The sequence below is a fragment of the Xiphias gladius genome, unplaced genomic scaffold (genome assembly GCF_016859285.1).
Source record: "Xiphias gladius isolate SHS-SW01 ecotype Sanya breed wild unplaced genomic scaffold, ASM1685928v1 HiC_scaffold_1473, whole genome shotgun sequence".
NCBI lineage: Eukaryota > Metazoa > Chordata > Actinopteri > Istiophoriformes > Xiphiidae > Xiphias > Xiphias gladius.
Genome location: NW_024401803.1, coordinates 351,527 through 370,501, shown reverse-complemented (window position 1 = coordinate 370,501; position 18,975 = coordinate 351,527). Strand labels below are relative to the sequence as shown.

General features: G+C 40.5%; 1 protein-coding gene across 3 annotated transcripts in view; it reads left to right on the top strand.

The window, feature by feature from the left end:
* adgra1a (adhesion G protein-coupled receptor A1a) overlaps window positions 1-9,139 on the top strand; it is a 38,015-nt gene extending 28,876 nt beyond the window's left edge. For all 3 annotated transcript variants that reach the window (XM_040123037.1, XM_040123038.1, XM_040123039.1), the window contains 3 exons: window positions 341-492; window positions 3,253-3,348; window positions 3,434-9,139. In XM_040123037.1, coding sequence (XP_039978971.1) covers window positions 341-492; window positions 3,253-3,348; window positions 3,434-4,931 — 1,746 coding nt within the window. In that variant the 3' untranslated portion in view covers window positions 4,932-9,139. The remainder of the gene's footprint in view (window positions 1-340; window positions 493-3,252; window positions 3,349-3,433) is intronic.
* Window positions 9,140-18,975: the final 9,836 nt, after the last annotated feature.

The window sequence follows — 18,975 nt, the reverse complement described above, 5'->3', positions numbered from 1 at the left end:
TGCTGTATTCTAACCAAAATGGATTAAATATAATTACACTATGGATGTAGTTCAGTGCACCAGTGCAAAAAGAATTTAAAAAAGCAAAGCAAAGCTGGTGCAATGGACATACTGTAATAGATTTCTCTAGACCTGTTCATTTGATGGCCAATTCATTCAGTCCTTGGCTGAGCCTTTTTCTTAACATTACATTGGTAGCAGCATGATGCAACAATAATAAGAGTATGTGGTAAGTTGATTACTCGTCAATTTCAAATTCATGTACAAAACTCTAATTTGCACACGTTAATTTTAACTCATATGGCTTTTAATAATGTCTCTTTACATCTTTATGTGTTAGGTTGGCATTGTGCTCCACTATGCTTCTTTGTCTACCATGCTGTGGCTGATGTTTACTGCTAGGGACATCTGTAAAGATGTGTCCAAAGACCCACTTCAGACCCAGGACAAGAATGGGCCAGCTCAGACTCACACCAAACCAACCATCCTCAGGTAAGCCATAAGATAGTAAGCAGATGTTTATGTGCACAACAGGGATGCACACTGTTCCGATTAAATCACTAGTCAACAAAGTGTAAATTGATCGAGACTGCTTCTCTGGGTTCTGTCAACAAGCAGTAACCTGCTTTTCAAAAATGTCATGAAACCTTGATGTAAGATACAGTAGCACTGATCCTTATTCAATTCATCCTTGAGTGCCCTGAAAATCAAAAACTGAAATCACTCATTTACGAAAGTATTTAGACACTTTGCTGTGGCACTCCAAATTGTGATCAGGTACATCCTGTTTGGTTTAATAATCCTTGAGATGCTTCTAGAACTTGATTGGAATTCACTTGTAGCAAACTAAATTTAATTGGACATAGTATAGAGAGGCAGAAACCTTTGTATATAAGGTCTCACAATTCACACTGCATGTCAGGACAAAAACCAAACCGTGAATCCAAGGAACTCTCTTTAGATCTTGCCGATAAAAATTATGGCAAAGCATTGAGGGCAAGGGTATAAAAACAATTTCTAAAGATTTCACTGTTCCCAGGAGAGCACAGTGGCCTCAATAATTGTGAAATAGAAGAAGTTTGGAACCACCACGTTTTTTTTAGAGTTGGCCATCCGGCCAAAGTGAGTATGAGGGCAAGAAGGGCCTTGGTCAGGGAGGTGACCAAGAACCAAATAGTCACTCTAAGAGAGCTCAGAAGTCATCTGCAGAAATGGGAGAAGGATGAGCATTTCAGCTTTATGGTAGAGTGGCTACCATTACCACTTTGAGTAAAAGGCATATGACAGCCCACTTGGAGTTGGCCAAACGGAATTTAAAGGACTCTGAGAGCATGAGGAAAAAAAATTCTCTTCTCTGATGAGACAAAAAATGTATCCCTGTGAGCAGAACTCCAAACACTATGTCTGGCAAATACCAGGCACTGCTCATCACTTGGCTACTACCATCCTTACGATGAAGCATGGTGGTGGAAGCATCATGCTGTGGGGGTGGTTCTCAGCAATAGGGAGACTGGTCAAAACTGAGGGAAGGATGAATGCAGCCAAATGTAGAGAAGTCCTTGAAGAAATCCTACTCCAGAGTGCACCTGACCTGAAACTGGGGCGACGGTTCACATTTCAGCATGACAATGACCTGAAGCATACAGCAAAGACAACATCGGACTAGCTTTATGCCAAGTCTCTTACTGTCCTTGGCTGGCCCAGCCAAAGCCCAGACTTAAACCCCATAGAACATCTGTCGAGAGACCTAAAGATGTCAGTTCACAGATGCTTCCCATCCAATCTGCCGGAGTTTGAGAGGATCTGCAAGGAAGAATTGGAAAACTGCACAAATTTAGATGTGCAAAGCTTGTAGAAACCTACCTAAGAAGACTCAAAATTGTAATTGCTGCGAAAGGGGCTCCTTCAAAGTGCTGAATTAATAGTCTGAATACTTTTTGTATATGAGAGATTTCAGTTTTGATTTTTAATAAACTTGCAAAATTTCTAAAAACATGTTTTCACTTTTTGATTATCGGTTATTCAGTGTAGATTGATGTGCAAAAATGTCAATTTTATCCATTTTAAATTAAATCTACAACACAAAGTGTTGAAAAAGTGAAGGGGTCTAAACACTTTATGAAGCCACTTTATATCAGTTTCTTACTCCCCAACGTTGTAGCAAAATTCAGTTTTTCTTCACTTCATCTTGGCCAAAAATTTGATAGGACTACTTGAAAGAAAAACTCTGATCTTTATAAAAAATTGATCTTAAATAGGTCAAAATTTTGAAGGCATATTCACCTTCCATCGGAAAATGAGATGAGAAAAATTGAAGGAATGTCGGTGGTGCAATCCCTGGCTCCTCGTGTCTACATGTCAAAGTGTCCTCGGGCAAGATACTGAACCCCCAAATTGCCCCCGAAGTTTCATCGGCGTGTGAGAGTCTGTGTCTCTGTAGAAAGCGGTGTGTGTATAGAAAAAAAAAGCGCTGTATGATGTTAGTGTTAATGGGTGAATGTGGAATGGCGTGTAAAGCGCTTTGAGTGGTTGATCTAGAAAAGCGCTATATAAGTGCAATCGATTTACCATTTACCAGCACCTCTAAAGCTCACTAATTGATACAGTTCATTTGGTCTGTGAAGTGTGTATGTAGTGGTGCTTTGAGAAATATCATCATGGAACAATGCTCACATTGACAATGCTAACATGCTTATGTATAGTAGGTATAATGTTTATGATGATCATCATCGTAGTTTAGTGTGCCAGCAGGCTAATATTTGCTAATTAGCACTGAACACAGCGTACAGCTGACGCTGATGGTAATGTCAGTGGTTTTTTCAGGCATTTGGTCACAAGTCAAAGAATTGGACAAAACAAAATGTTGACTTGATGAGAAAACGTCAAGAGGATCAAGTTATTACAATTCATCCTGAGGGGGTACATGATTCCACATTTCATGGCAATCCATCCAGTCGTTGTCAAGATATTTCACTAAAATTGTCAAAGTTTCTAAGAATAGTTAATAGCTCATAGAAATAGAAATTAGAATAGTATTTTCAGTCTGGACCAATGGGATGGCCCAACCAACCGACAGACTGACCATGTCACTAAAAAATAAAAATGCTAGCTTATGGTTTTCAAGAAGTTGTTCCAGTATGGAACTAAGCATAAACCCACAAATTATAGAGATCAGTTTAATTCTATTAGATACGGTCGTTTGATTTCCTCAATCGCCAGCATTTGTAACTTATATTTTCCACTTTTTTGCAGATTTTATCTTGTCAGTGATGGGATCCCTCTCATAATTGTTGGAGTTACAGCAGCATTTGGTATGGATAACTATGGCAGCAGGGATGAAGCTTTATAGTAAGTACTCGTTATTTCTAAACAATAACATTTTCATTCATTATTAAATAAAATAAATGTTTATGTCTCGATGTGTCTTTTTCAGTTGCTGGATGGCATGGGAACCAAGCCTGGGAGGTTTCTATGCCCCCATGACTCTTCTGGTCTTAGTCATGTCTGTGTACTTCTTGTGCACATACATCCAGCTCAAACGCCATCCAGGGAGGAAGTATGAGCTGCAAGTTCTGAGTGAGGAGCAGCAGCAGTTATCATCCAGTGAGCCAAAAAATCACTGCCACACAAACACTGGTGGACTTTCTGGACCTGCTGGGGACTGTCCACCATTTGCTACAGGCGTATCAGTGCTAGCCAATGAGCATTCATTCAAATCTCAGCTCCGGGCCACAGCCTTCACCCTTTTTCTGTTCCTGGCTACATGGGCTTTAGGGGGATTGGCAGTATCACTGGGACATTTCCTGGATATGATATTCAGCTGCCTGTATGGGGCTTTTTGTGTCACTCTGGGACTCTTTCTTCTAATCCAGCACTGTGCCAAACGTGATGACGTGTGGCACCACTGGTGGGCTTGTTGCCCGTTCAAATCCAACACAGAGGATGGGAATGGGAGCGGACAGAGCCAGAGGCAGGGGCTCCATCGGCCCCACTGCCACCTGAACTCCCCATGCTCAGGCAAGCAGCAGCTGCTTTCTCCTCACCTTGTGCAGAGTTCTTATCACAAAATGACACCATCTCCCCAGAGCTCCACACCCATCCCCACAGGTCCATGCTGTGTGGCTGTGATGAATCCTGTTACCACAACCCCCATCTCACCTATCACTGAGCCAATGCCCTCACCATGTCCACAGTCACTTCCTGACGAACTCCCTCGTCCCATTCTGCCCCTACAGAGCTGCCTTACTGACAGAACAAAGTCACGCTCTTTCAACCGCCCACGCCCATGCCTCCAGGAATACCGTTCTCACATGGCTTCCACCAGTATGGATGAGAGTGTGCATAGCTCCCATCTAGACAGCCTGCATGCTGCACACCACCTTGAAAGCTCACCCCTGGTTTCCAACAGCCCACACCCGGACGTCCAGCTTTCCTGCCCCAGCCCTCACTTGGATAAGCAGATGGTTTCCTGCCACAGCTTGCAACGCCAAACCTCCTGCCACAGTGTAAAAGACTCAATGACTTCCTGCCACAGCCAGGCACACAATATGCATAACAGCATCAGTTCCTGCAACAGCCTCCTCCTGCCTTCTCATGGGGTCCACACCTGCCAGTGGCATATGTACAGCTCAGCTGATCATTCTTCCACCACAAGCTGCTGTGAGAAACCTGATCCCTTCACCTTGCAGTATCTGCAAGATCCTGAAGCTTACAGCTGCATGTCAAAGACAACAGACAAAGAGAATGATAATCTCTGTCTAGAGGTGGAGCCGAAAGGTTTCCCAAGAAATACTCTGCCTCGGCAGCACACCACCATCAGCTTACGAGGCACCATCGGCCGAAACAGGAGCCTGCAGGAAGACGGCCTGTTTTGTTCAGATGCTACAAGAAACATACGGACTGGCCCTTGGAAGAATGAAACCACCGTATAGTTTTTTTTATGCTTATACTTGCCAGACCTTACAGTAGCCCTATAATCAAATTACTCATGAAGTGTTTGGGTCCCACTGCCTTCAGCTTTGCCCTTAATCTACAGGTTGAGCTTTCAGTGGGGCCTCGTATCCTGATATTTCAGAACCCTTTATGACAAAGTTATCTTTGTGTGTTACAAATCAGTTTTTATGAGGAATTTTCAAACACAAGAAAGGTTCAGTTAATGTTGAATTAATTTTCCTTTCCATGGAACAAGACAAACACGTCAGGGAATACAAGGAATACTCATGCATAGAGATCTTCACGGGTTCATAACTCTGGATTCGATCAGTTCATCTACGTTACTAGGAACCGCATGAACCTGTAAAGATCTCTACTCCTTCCACTGCCCTTGACCAAGGAAATTGATTTTTTTAAACAATATTTCTATTGGGATGTGTCTTAGAAATTTCAAGTTTACCACCTGCTGGCTAACCTAGTGTTTCTCAATCACAGGGAATACTTTCGTATTTTACTTACTATTCAGAGAAAAGAGAAAAACATTAAATGAATTTTCTTTAAAGTTCTCAAAAACCCATACATCCCTTAGCAAGCAAGAGGGAGAATCTGGAGCGCCAATAACCTTTCAAATGCTGCATGTATACTCACTTGGGTTTTGGAATGGAGTTCTTCACGGGTTTGGACCCAATCCAGAACTGACCTGTGGAGAAAAAGGGATCCTTTGGGATCAAAGTGATCCAAGGACAGTGAGACCTAATCTGAATAGACCTAAGGATAATTAGACCTGATCCAAAATGCGGTCAGTATTATGCAAAGAAGTATCATCGATTGCACCTTTAAATACTTGGATTGATCTGTTTTGAAAATATCTATTTTTTTTAATGTCACATTTCTAATGGCATTGTTAAGCACCATGCAATTTTAAATATGAGTTACACGTGAAAAAAGATTTGAATCAGTGTGAGCATGTGTGTTTTTTGTTTGCAACAGTGCATGAGTAGGTATATACAGATGTGGTTTGTTTGTGCTATATATATTTGTTATAACGGACCCACCCTTGCAGAATTTTACATTTATGAATACCTTGATAAAGATTAATTTATGAAAATTTTCTATGGAGACACTTTATGTATGCTGCCAAATAGAGTCCAATAGACTCTTGTCTGACAAATCTTGCACTAGTATGTACTATAGTAACCCTCACTTGGCGGGATAATAATTCAAAAGAAAAGTGAAATGTGCTAAAAAGCACAAACTTTGTACAATGCCAAAATTACGTGACAGTTTTCACTGTGATGAGAAACTACACACAACTCATTTTCAACATTGTTTGTAGCATCGTACAAACTTGAACTCAGGTTTTAAAAGATCATCAGCAACCCTTTCAAGTTGTTCCAGAAACTTCCATATGAGATGTTTTTGCAAGTTAAGCCAGGCTTACGTCAATAAATTAGGCTCATTTTCTGTTTCATAAGTAGTTTAATAAGTCTGACTAACAAGGACTGGTCCTTATCAGGTTAGTTTTCAGGTTTAGTTTCACCTCAGGCTAAATCATTGTTAACCAGAAATGATTGTCCTCTACAAGTTCTTCACGAAAAGTTCCTTTTTACTGCTGCACTGTGAGCAGAATTGTGAGTCAAACAGGATTGCATGTCAAATTATCCCAACTTGACATGGCCTACAGTTGTTTGCTTCTTAAAATCCAGATTTCTTATGTTCAAACTAAAGTATCAGCTCAGAGCTTTAAAGGGGCTCTATGTAAGTTTTTGCTATTACTACATAGCCAACGTTAGCATTAAGCTGTTTACTTACCAGTCTAGAAGAAACGTTGCAAGTTCATCATCAAAACTTCATTCCTTTACTCACCAAGAGCTGTCTCAGGGGTGGAAAGCAAAGCCAATGTTAACTCGTTTTGCTTTTATTACTATCACTTCTTTGCCTTTACTGAAGTTAGTATGCTAACCAGTTAGCCCCTGCCCAGCTGGCCCATCTTGTCACTTTCCAATAGCGAGTCACTGTAGCATCCAGTCTGCCCTCAGTCCAACATGAGAGGATGAAGAAATAGTGCTGCCCAGAGGGTGTATTCACACTTCTTGTCTTGTAATACAATGGCTGAAGCTCTTGGCAAGTGACAGTCACTTGCTACGGGCCAGAAAATCACGTGTGGCGGCACAGAAAACTTACATATAGCCCCTATAAGGCTTGAATATCAAAGGCTTCTCTTTATATCCCAGTCTTTATTGTGAAATTATTTGACCTACGCTTCATGTCTCAGGTCTGTATTTTAAAGAGATAGTTTGACATTGTGGGAAATGTTTTTATTTGTTTTCTTTAGGACAAGAGTTGTAATTGATGTGACTCTCATGTCTGTGCGCTACGTATAGAGCTAGAGTCAGAAGGTGATTAACCTAGCTTAGCATAAAGACTGGAAACGGGAAAAATGTTGGCCTAGTTCAAAAAGTAGTAACACCATGTAACTTCTCTTAAAACCATGAACTGTTATTTTTCCATTTTTGTTCGTGCACAGATTAAACAAATGATTAACAATAACTCCCTGCTCCAGATCTGTACATAACACAGACATGATTAATCTCCTTATCTTGAAAAAAAGTGAATAAGGATGTTTCCCCAAAATGTAGAACTACTACTTTAAAGTCATGAACAAGCAGTTCTTAAACCAGACATGAATAATACCGATCATATTAGCTCTGAGTTAGCTTTATAACAGCTGTAAAGTTCATTCTTGATCTCAGAGCTAGTCGTCTGACAAAATAATGTTAACTCAAAGTCCACTTACTAGCTTTTTATTGACTTTCACCTGCATGTCATGGACTTCATCAATGATTTGAAGTTGGCTTAGCTGACATGGAGTTAGCTCACATTATGACCACTGACCCAACTCCACCAAGCCAATTTAATCTGCTGATTAAGACCATGATATGAATGGAATTATATTTGTTTCATATCTGAGCACAGAATGGGACATTCGTAACATAAATTTTAAATGCTATTTTGTAGCACTATTTATTGGCTAAGGAGGTAGAGTGGGTTGTCCACTAACTGGAAGGTCGGTGGTTCGATCCCCGGCTTCTCAAGTCGGCATGTCCTTGGGCCTGATCCCCAAATTGCTGTGATGTCTGTGCCATCAGTATATGTGTGTGTGTGTTTGTGTGTGTGAATGAGTGAATGTGGCTTGTAGTGTAAAGCGCTTTGAGGGGTCAATAAGACTATAAAAGCACTATATAAGTGCAGTCCATTTACAATTATCATGTAAAGAGTTATTTAAGCAAACAAAAATCTATTCTATGCTCACACGTTTTTATATGGATACTATTATCCATTTAAGAGCTCACTAATTACTTATCTTGTGTGCCCTCAAACACTTAACAATATAATTTTGCTTGCAAAAAATCTTTTCTGTGCTCAAAATGTCCCATTGCGGACACAGGAATGAGAGACAAATGAAATGCCTTAGAGATTCAGTTCTGTGGAAAAAGCTAGTGAAATGACTTTGCTTTATTGAATAATTTATTTTTATTTTATCAAGCTTAATCCTCATTTCTGTTGTTGGGCTGACTTAATTCAGACCCTTCACATTAAATAATGCTCTTCTGAGCCTTTTTTATGAAACACCTCTCTGGTTCATGGTATTTTATCAGGATCTTTGGAATTTCACTCAGTGTAACTCATCCTTACATTTTATTCTACTTTTAGGCCATAAAGATTTCATATGGAAACTAGTATATAAATTTAAAGACGTATGAGTCATAGCAGTCTGTTATATATTGTAGGTTAAACACAGATGTTCACTCTTCAACATATCCCACTTTGATGTACCGTAAGTGTGATCATCAAATGACACTAACCTTCATCCTGACGCTTATGTCTGTGTACTGTACATGTGATGTGTTGTTGTGCCTGAATGTTGCGACAGCTTTAATCATCTTCCCAGGCCGGGGACAAGGATCATCCGTTGGGGTTGAAATGACATTGAAGGATGCTGTCCAAGCATTAAACCATTTTAATGTAGCATTTTTCACTTTCACATCTATTCTGGATTTTCAATAGTGTAAAGAAACAACTGGACACCTTGTAAGACAAAGGGAGTACCAACATGAGCACTGTGTCTTGTCTGCACATAAATAAATATTTACTGTGATCCACTGCATTGTTCATTGTCATTGTTCTCTCTTTGTACAGGGCAGTAGATACGGTCCTGGCAAAAATTATTGTCACCCCTACATTTTAAGAACAGAAGTTAGAACATCTTCAGAAATAAATGCAAATTAACCAATTTTGTATAACCAGTCAGCAGCCCCATGTATAATCAGAATATTTAATAAAACATCCAAAGCTACTGAACAACAGCAAAAAAAAAAAATGCTTTCATATAATGAAGCCACCATTTGCAAAATCTTTTCTGTGCTCAAAATGTCCCATTGCGGACACAGGAATGAGAGACAAATGAAATGCCTTAGAGATTCAGTTCTGTGGAAAAAGCTAGTGAAATGACTTTGCTTTATTGAATAATTTATTTTTATTTTATCAAGCTTAATCCTCATTTCTGTTGTTGGGCTGACTTAATTCAGACCCTTCACATTAAATAATGCTCTTCTGAGCCTTTTTTATGAAACACCTCTCTGGTTCATGGTATTTTATCAGGATCTTTGGAATTTCACTCAGTGTAACTCATCCTTACATTTTATTCTACTTTTAGGCCATAAAGATTTCATATGGAAACTAGTATATAAATTTAAAGACGTATGAGTCATAGCAGTCTGTTATATATTGTAGGTTAAACACAGATGTTCACTCTTCAACATATCCCACTTTGATGTACCGTAAGTGTGATCATCAAATGACACTAACCTTCATCCTGACGCTTATGTCTGTGTACTGTACATGTGATGTGTTGTTGTGCCTGAATGTTGCGACAGCTTTAATCATCTTCCCAGGCCGGGGACAAGGATCATCCGTTGGGGTTGAAATGACATTGAAGGATGCTGTCCAAGCATTAAACCATTTTAATGTAGCATTTTTCACTTTCACATCTATTCTGGATTTTCAATAGTGTAAAGAAACAACTGGACACCTTGTAAGACAAAGGGAGTACCAACATGAGCACTGTGTCTTGTCTGCACATAAATAAATATTTACTGTGATCCACTGCATTGTTCATTGTCATTGTTCTCTCTTTGTACAGGGCAGTAGATACGGTCCTGGCAAAAATTATTGTCACCCCTACATTTTAAGAACAGAAGTTAGAACATCTTCAGAAATAAATGCAAATTAACCAATTTTGTATAACCAGTCAGCAGCCCCATGTATAATCAGAATATTTAATAAAACATCCAAAGCTACTGAACAACAGCAAAAAAAAAAAAATGCTTTCATATAATGAAATACAAAATACAGACATAAAATGTACACTTGACATAATTATTGGCACCCTTTTGATGAATTTAAATTAGTTCTTAAAACAAAATGACTCACCTGTGCTTACTTTTCAGTGTTCACATGACCTGAATTAACCAATGAATGATTGTTTTACTACATAAAAGGGGACTGATTGTTTTCAGTTTCTTTTTCACAACGGTGAAGAGAAGAGAGTTGTCTGAGAGCATCAGAAATGCTATTATCAAAAAACAACACTTTCAAAGGCTGCATGGCAATCGCCAAAGATCTTTAAATCCCTGTTTCAACAGTTCGTAATGTTATCAAGAAGTTTCACAGTCCTAAAACTGTTAAAACACTACCAGGACATGGTGCTAAGAAGAAACTCAATGAGAGAAGTCTACAAAAGTTGATGCGGATTGTGGAAAAAACACCACGCAAAACATCCAAAGAGTTTCAGGCTGACCTGGAGCAATCTGATGTGGTGGTTTCAGCCTGTACCATACACTGCACACTAAACCACATACAGCTCCATCGGCGAGGACACCACTATTGAAAGAAAGGCACACTAATGGGCAGACTAATGTTTGCAAAATCTTTCATAGGTAAACCAAAGTCTTTCTTGGATAATGTTATATGGATAGATGAAACCAAAGTAGAGCTCTTTGGAGTGCAATGAAACGGTTTGTTTATTGGTGACAAGCCAATATGGAAAAGAACATACTATGTACAGTAAAACTTGGTGTAAGTTTTATTGCGCTGTGGCGCTGCTTTGCCAAAGGTTCTCAAACCAAATATTAGTTAGGGGTGCCAATAATTGTCTCTGGGGTACATTTTGTGTTTGTATTTTTTCACTGTTATGCATGTTTCGTTTTTTTATTTTCTTTTGTTCAGTAAACTTGGACATTTTATTAAAATACTTGGATTATACTTTGCATTTATTTCTGAAGATATTCTAAATTCTGTACTTAAAATTCAGAGATGCCAAAAATTTCAGATAGGACTGTACCATTGAGGTTGAAATTGTACATAGTGAGTATTTTATAGCCTGCTTCCAGTGGATTGGACTCAAACCCTTGTTTCGGGTCATAATTATAGACACTTACATATTACACATAAGTGATTAATTCCATTCACATTTAAATGAAAAACTTATTACATGTAGTGTGAAGTACTTTTTATTCAAATTTATTAAATAAGCAGTTGTTTAGGGCACCATCTCTGAAGAGGAATTTGTATAGTGAATCTAATCAGTCTGATATCAGAAGCCGTAATTCCCGATTCAATGGATCTCTTCTTTTGCTTTCTACTTCAAAGGAACACACAGGCAATGACTGGGTCCAAATAAAAGAAAATATAGTGACTATCATCTACTAAGACAGGATAAATGTAATGACTGATAATCAAGATGCAAAGTGGAGCAAAAGAACAATATTAATCAGCTGATAAAGAGAGTGATGTTATAAATTGGGCAATGGTGGGAGACAATATGTTTAGGCTATGTATTGCATGACTATACTACTTACGGATCTTGAGATGTCTATGAGTTAAATTTAATGATTAAAAGATTTTATCTCGAAAGCAACCCAATCTTGAGCAGATGAATGAAAGTTTGAAATGAATGCTTTGCCTACATTCAGTTGGCAGTCTGTGGACTCTTGGCTGGAACCCAAAGCAGTTGGTTGTTGCAGTTGGTAACCTTTACAGTGAAATCCGGGTGGATCCTCTCTGAGGCATGGTGGGTTACCTAGGCAACAGGGTCTGCCAATGTCTTTTGTTGGTTTAAGCTTTTGGAAGTCTGCCAACAGACTTCTCTCCTTTGGCACTGCTGTTGATTTCTCAGTGGGTGGTCGGGCATGCTTGCAGCCGGCATATGTGTCTGATGGGTTGATGGTGGAATAAAAAAACCTACACAAAACCTTCAAAAATATTCAAAAGCGAAATCGTTGTAATTATTGAAAAGTGATGAAAAATATTGTGGGGTACTTCTACACTTCTGATTTAATTTTTTGTTGAGTTGGCTTACAAAGTAGAGGAGATACAGGTCGCGTATATTGACAAAAACTTACTCAGAAGATGTGGCGAAAAAAAGAACAAAAGGCACAAGTACAAAAACTACAGAGGAGCAGCACACAAGGAAAAACAATCGCAAAATGGCAAAAAGTGCAGTGCAAAGAAATCTCGCTTTTTTATTCCTGAGGGCTGGGTGTGCGTCTTAGGGGCGGTACCCATCTTCTCCCTTTGTTTCAATTGGAGAAGCAAGTAATTTTCTATAGAAATTTTGAATTGTTTAATCTGGAGTTTATTTGCAAAAATCACACACCTGCCTTCCACTATAACCCATTAAAACATTTTTTAAAATAATATATAAACGCAACAACACTACTAATGACAGAAACGGAACAGTGGAAATGTGGATTTCACATCACTACATTCACTACCAAATGTCCACATACGAGTGGTTATCTGACTAAATAACAGACCTACATAGTTCCTAACACTAGTAATAAATGAATGGAGATTACACAACAGTTCTTTGATTAAAAGTTATAGAATGAAAAATATAATCATCTGTTGTGTGGAAGATGCTGAATTAGACATCATCAATAGATGGCAGTAAGGTTACATGGTAAATATTGACTCAGATCTTGCAATACACACTACAACTTTCCTAAGACCTAGAGACTTGAGAATCGCACCAAATTACCTGAAACCATTTGAGGAATAATATTAACTCGGTTACAGAACAGTGGGACGATTATTTTCATATTATCTCAGAGGTGTTGAAAAGAGGAAAATGTTGGTTTTCAGTCAAGACTGGAATGTTGTGTAATTTATGGCAGGAGTCTTCGATCTGCCATTTTGGCCCCCTTAAGGAGGGAGGCAAAAGGGAGAGAGGGAGGACTACTGTCGTTGTGTGTGTGATTCCAGTGCTTTTAATAGTGCGAAAAAAGGGGTTTCTTATCTTAGTTGAAATTACAGTCCTTTCATTTTAATTTCTTAGAGGGAAATAACAGTCAAATATCAATGCAGAGTTGAAATCTTATTGTTATGGAATGGAGAATTTAGTTATTTACTCCCATTTCGCCTTGTATCAATTGAACTGATCTTATGGAGCTGGAATGGTTAAAGATAACATTTGTTAGCCTAGCACAAGCTAATGTTAAAGGTCAAATTCATAACTACCTGGAATTGTGCATGATAATGTTGGTTTGGGCCTGTCATTATTTGTTTGCTAAATTCGCTAAAGTTGTGGAGCAAGTTAGCTAACTACGTAGGACCTAGCCTGCTAAACTGGGGAAGCAGGTGTCCTCATTAACGTCTTTCTCTCTTTGTGTTTTGCATTTTTGAGCTCCACTTTCACCTTTCTGGACATTTTTGCAAATGTGCCTGCGGCTGAAGTAAATTTCTACTCAATCCAGGTATTGAAAAACAGTAACTCATTCACTGGATTGGACAATTAAGACAGGCACGTCATATGTGTGATTGACGTGTGTTACTGGCATTGAGTAACATTTAGCTTGCCAATAACTTATTTTTTCAGGATTACATACCACACAAAGTCAAGCATGATTTTTTTTTTCTCCTGGTGAATTTTTTTTCCCCAAACATTGTGGGCCCTTTACGTCGTAAGGTAAACCCCTTTAAGCCAGTGCATTAGAAGAGCGGTGGTTTAGACATGCGTTCATGGATGGGAAGAGCCTCTGCTTTACTGCTCTACTAGCTGAAATCCACATTTCAATTGTTTTATACAATAAGAATAACATATAATGTAGGCTATGTAACCTAAAAAAAAAACCTCATGTACAGTCTTGAGAGTTGTGAATCCATGAACTTGTTCTGCATGATAGCTGTGTGTTATCAGTCATACTGACTCAGTCACAGTCATATTCACCCAGTGACACAACAGTTTGTGACTAATCATTTTACAGAGGTGACTGAACACTTCATTTATACAGTCCAAGGCCAACAATCCATGAAAGTAAAGGATTTTGTCCATAAATAAATTTAAATTAAAAGTCTTCGGTCAGCTCCTGTGTTTGTGTCTCACCATCTCTGATGATGATATTGCTTCATGTAAAGGTCTCCTCCATCCATGCCATCCCCCACATACTGCTCTCCTCCACAGCCACAGGCCACTGGCCTGAACCACTTCAGCAGCAGAGAAGTCAGAAAAATTATGCAGATGTCCCTGATGTGAACATGACCTATTTTGAAGCCCTACAGAAGCCTGCAGACCTGGCTGTCTTCCTGCTGTGCAGGCCTACTGCTTGCACCTGCCTACATGACATGATGTAAACTCATAGTTAAAGATTCAAGCTCTTAAAGCTGATTTAGTTTTACAAACATATATATCTACATAAGTATTGCAAATTTGCTTCACAAATTTATAGTCTCTCTGCTGTACTGCCTCCCTTGTGGACATGTTTCTACAGTTTCTCTACACAAAGGACATTTTTTCTATTTTTCTAAATTGGACATTTACCGTATAATACAACAAAAATGTTTTACATGTAAATAACTTGACAACTTATGTGTATCCTCACTGGTCTCTCATTTCAATTTTAGATTGATTCCCTGTGGTTTGAAATATTTAGGCATAATACTAACACCCCTCCTGGGGAGTGGCCAGACTAAGAGCGATTCATACAATTTTGATGGACGTTTTTGTTCAGAGATGTGTCACCTTGCCCGCATCAGGAAAACTGTGGAGCCCCTCCTGGAGCCAGAACCGTTAGGGGATTTTGTCAGTGACTTTCTGGTGGCCAAGCCTTGACCTATGGGGCCCGTTTGGGCATAGCCCGAAAAAATTACATGGGGTTACTATTCTGTGGGCCCACCACCTGTAGAGATAGGAATCAGGGTAGGGTGCAATGTAAGCATGGTGGCAGGGAAGGGAAGGGACCTAGGCATGCCAATCCCTGGCATTGTAGGCTGGCTCTCTGGCAGCGGAGCTAGAATTGGTGGGTGAGGTCTAGTGGTACCATCTACATACAGTGACTTTTGGACTCCACTGTATAGTTGGGCTCAGCTCAGCACTGGTTCTGGAACCAAACTCTTGGAGAGGGGCTAGACGTTTTCAGAGTTGCCCAGGGTGTGCAGTACCAGGCGGGTGTGAGGATACCCTCGAGTCCCCAGGCGAGCGCCACTGTTTTAGAGTTCTCCCCATAGAATGAGAGGGTTGCCTTTATGCAACTCCAAATTGCTGAGAGGAAGAATCTGAATGTTGTCTGTGCTTATGCACATTTGGAGTATTTTTCGGCCTCTTGGAATCTGTGGGTACTACAACCTAGGGACTCAATGGTCCTTTTTTGGAAACTTCAATGGTTACATGGGCAATGATGGAGAAACCTGGAGGGGGTTGTCTGGGAGGAACAGCCTGCCTGCTCTGAACCTGACTGGTGCTAATATTGGGCTAATGTGATCATCATGGATTTGCCAAAAAGAACACCATGTTCGAGTATAGGGTGGTTCATAAGTGTACCAGGTACCAGAACGAACGAACAGATCTACGGTTGACTTTCTGGTCATATCATAAGGTCTTTGACTGTATGTCTTGGAGAGGAGCAGAGCTGTCAACTACTCACCACTTTGTGGTGACTTAGATCAGGTGAGGGTGAACTGGATATACCTGGCTGAGGCCTCTGTCGGCAAAGTCTTAAACCCCCACCTCCTGAAGAATTTCTCAGGTATCCTAGGGGAGGTTGGCGACATGGAATCCAAGTGAGCCATGTTCAAAGCCTCCATTCTGGAGGTGGCTGCTCCAAGTTTTGGTCATTGGTGCCTATCGTGGTGGTAACCTGAGAACCTGCTGGTGGACACCAGAGAGGAGGGAGGCTTTCAAGCTGAAGAAGGAGGCCTTTCAAGCTTTATTGTTCCGGGGGTCTCCTGAAACAACAGATGGTTACCAGTAGGCAAGAGGGGTTTTGGCTGCGGTGGTCACAGATGCAAAAACATGGGTGTGGGAGGAGTTCCGGGATGCTAAGAGAAAGACTTTCCCTTGGCTTCAAAGACTTTCTGGCAAACCATCAGATGACTCAGGAAGGAAAAGTATGGCTTGGCCAAGGCTGTGGTGAGCAGGGGAGGAGAACTACTGATCTTGACTGGGGATATCGTTGGCCGGTGGAAAGAACCCTTTGAGGAACTCTGAACCCAGCGAACATGTCCTCTTAGGAGGAGGCAGAGTTTGAAGACTCCGGGAAAGCCTTACTCCTATTTCTAGCAGAGGTTTCTGAGGTAGTCAAGATGGTTCTCATTGGCAAGGCACCAGGCGTAGATGAGATTCATTCTGAGATGCTGAAGGCACTGGTTGCATGGAAGTCGGGGACAGGGCCTGTGGACTGGCTGACTGGGGTGGTGCTTCACATATTTGAAAAAGGGCAACTGGAGGGTGTGCTCCATTTATCAGAGTATCACAATGCTCGGTCTCCCTTAGAAAGATTATGCCCGGGGGCATGGAAAGAAGGTTCCAATTGATTGTTGAACCTCAGATCCAGAGGAGCAATGTAGATTCTGACCTAGTTGTGGAACAGTGAACCAACTCCTTACCCTTGCAAGGTTACTAGAGGGGTCAGAGGATTTTGCCCACCCTGTCTACATTTGTTTTGTGGACTTGGAGAAGGCTTACAACCGTGTCTGTTGGGGGTCCTGTTGGGGGCACTGTGGGAGTATGGGTTTCCGGGGCCATTACTACGAGCCATCCAGTCCTTATATAGCCACAGTGAGAATTGTGTACATATTTTTGGAAGAAAGTCAAACATTTTTCCAGTTGGTAAGGAAAGTGTCTGGTTTGGGGATGTCAGAATAGCTTCTCTGCTTTTTGCAGATGATGTGGTTCTAATGGCTCCACCAGCATGCAGTGGGGACGTTTTCAGCTGAGTGTGAAGCTGTTGGAATGAGAGTCAGCACCTCCAAATCTGAGGCCATATTTCTCTTCTGGACAATGGTGGATTGTCCCCTTCAAGTTCATAATCAGTTGCGGCCTCAAGTGAAGGAGTTTAAGTATCTCGGGGTCTTGTTCATGAATGACTGGAAATGGAGCATGAGACTGACAGGCGGATCGGTGCCACGTCAGCAGTAATGTGTGCATTGTACCAGACCTTTGTGGAAAAGAGGGAGCTGATCCAGAAGGCAACGCCTTTTATTTACCAGTTGATCCATGTTCCAACCCTCACTTATGGTCACGAGCTTTGGATAGTGACCAAAAATAATGAGATCTTGAATACAAGGAGACAAAATGACCTCCCTTTGTAAGGTGGCTGGGCTCAGCCCTATAGATAGGGTAGGGAGCTCAGACATCCCAAAGGAGCTCAGAGTAGAGCCGCTGCTCATTTGTGTTGAGCGCACAAACGGCTGAGGGGGTTCTGGCAGCTAGTCAGGATGCTACCTGGGTGTCTTCACTGGAGGTTTTGCAGGCATGTCAAATAGGTAGGGGATCCTTAGGTAGACCCCGAACATGCCGAGAAGACTATATCTCATCTGGCCTGGGAACACCTTAAGATTCCCCCGGAAAGGCTGGAAAACACTGCTGGGGAGGGGGAAATCTGGACAACCTGCTGCCACCATGTCCCGACTCCAGATAAGCATAAGACAACAGATGGATGGTTGGAAATTAGAGGAAATTACTATGAACCCAGAACAAAATTGAGCTGTATTTACTGTATTTTTAAGTAGATGGATGCTGAGTACCACATGGGACCCACTGATAGATACAGCTCAGAAGTTGTGTTTTAAGTAAATGTCCCTTTACTGGTTTAACAGGTAAAAACTTTGAGGAAAAAGAAATGTGTTTTTATTTTGATTATTGTCAACATGTTGTAATGTATTGTCTGTGTTACAGTGTCAATTTTGGGTTACTGTTATATCATTACATTGTTATTGTAGCTTACTGTATTTAAGATTTTGAAACTTACAATTGAGGGGAAATTGGGGTCAGTGAAGCCATGTGCTTCTTGATTCTTGTCTTCTTACAGGACAGGAAGCAAGTTGTTAAAATGAACAACATTCTTTCAAAGCCGCTTACAATTAACAGTGGACCTCCACAGGGCTGTTGCCTTTCTCCACTACTTTAAACCTTGTACACAAATGAATCAGATGAATTAGCATATAGAAGGGAGGTGTCCAGTCTTGTGAGTTGGTGCATTGATTGTAACCTTTGGCCTAACATTGAGAAAACTAAAGAGATGATCGTATATTTTGGAAGAAGTGAGGGTGGGAAACTACCTCTTGAATTTAATGGTAAATCAGTTGAAAATGTGAAAGAGTTTAAATTTCTTGGCAGAATGATCTCCTTAAACCTTAAATGGGAACGCAAAGTTCACAAAATTGTAAAGTTGACTCATCAGAGATGATATTTTTTGTGGAAGTTCAGGAAATTTGGCACTTCAAATAAACCTAAGGTCCAGTTTGGCACATCTGTTGTAGAAATTGTGCTAACAGTCACTACCACTGTTTGGGTTGGTAGTCTGACCACTGCTGAAACAAATGCATTAGAGAGGATAGTTAATACTGCATCTACAAGTGCTGGCCACTCCCTCCCATCACTCTATTCACTTTATAAAGTTCACATTCAGCACAAAGTCTTGAACATTGTTACAGATGATTCTCACTCAGCAGCTGCCCTCTGTGAGGAAATGCCCTCTGAGAGGA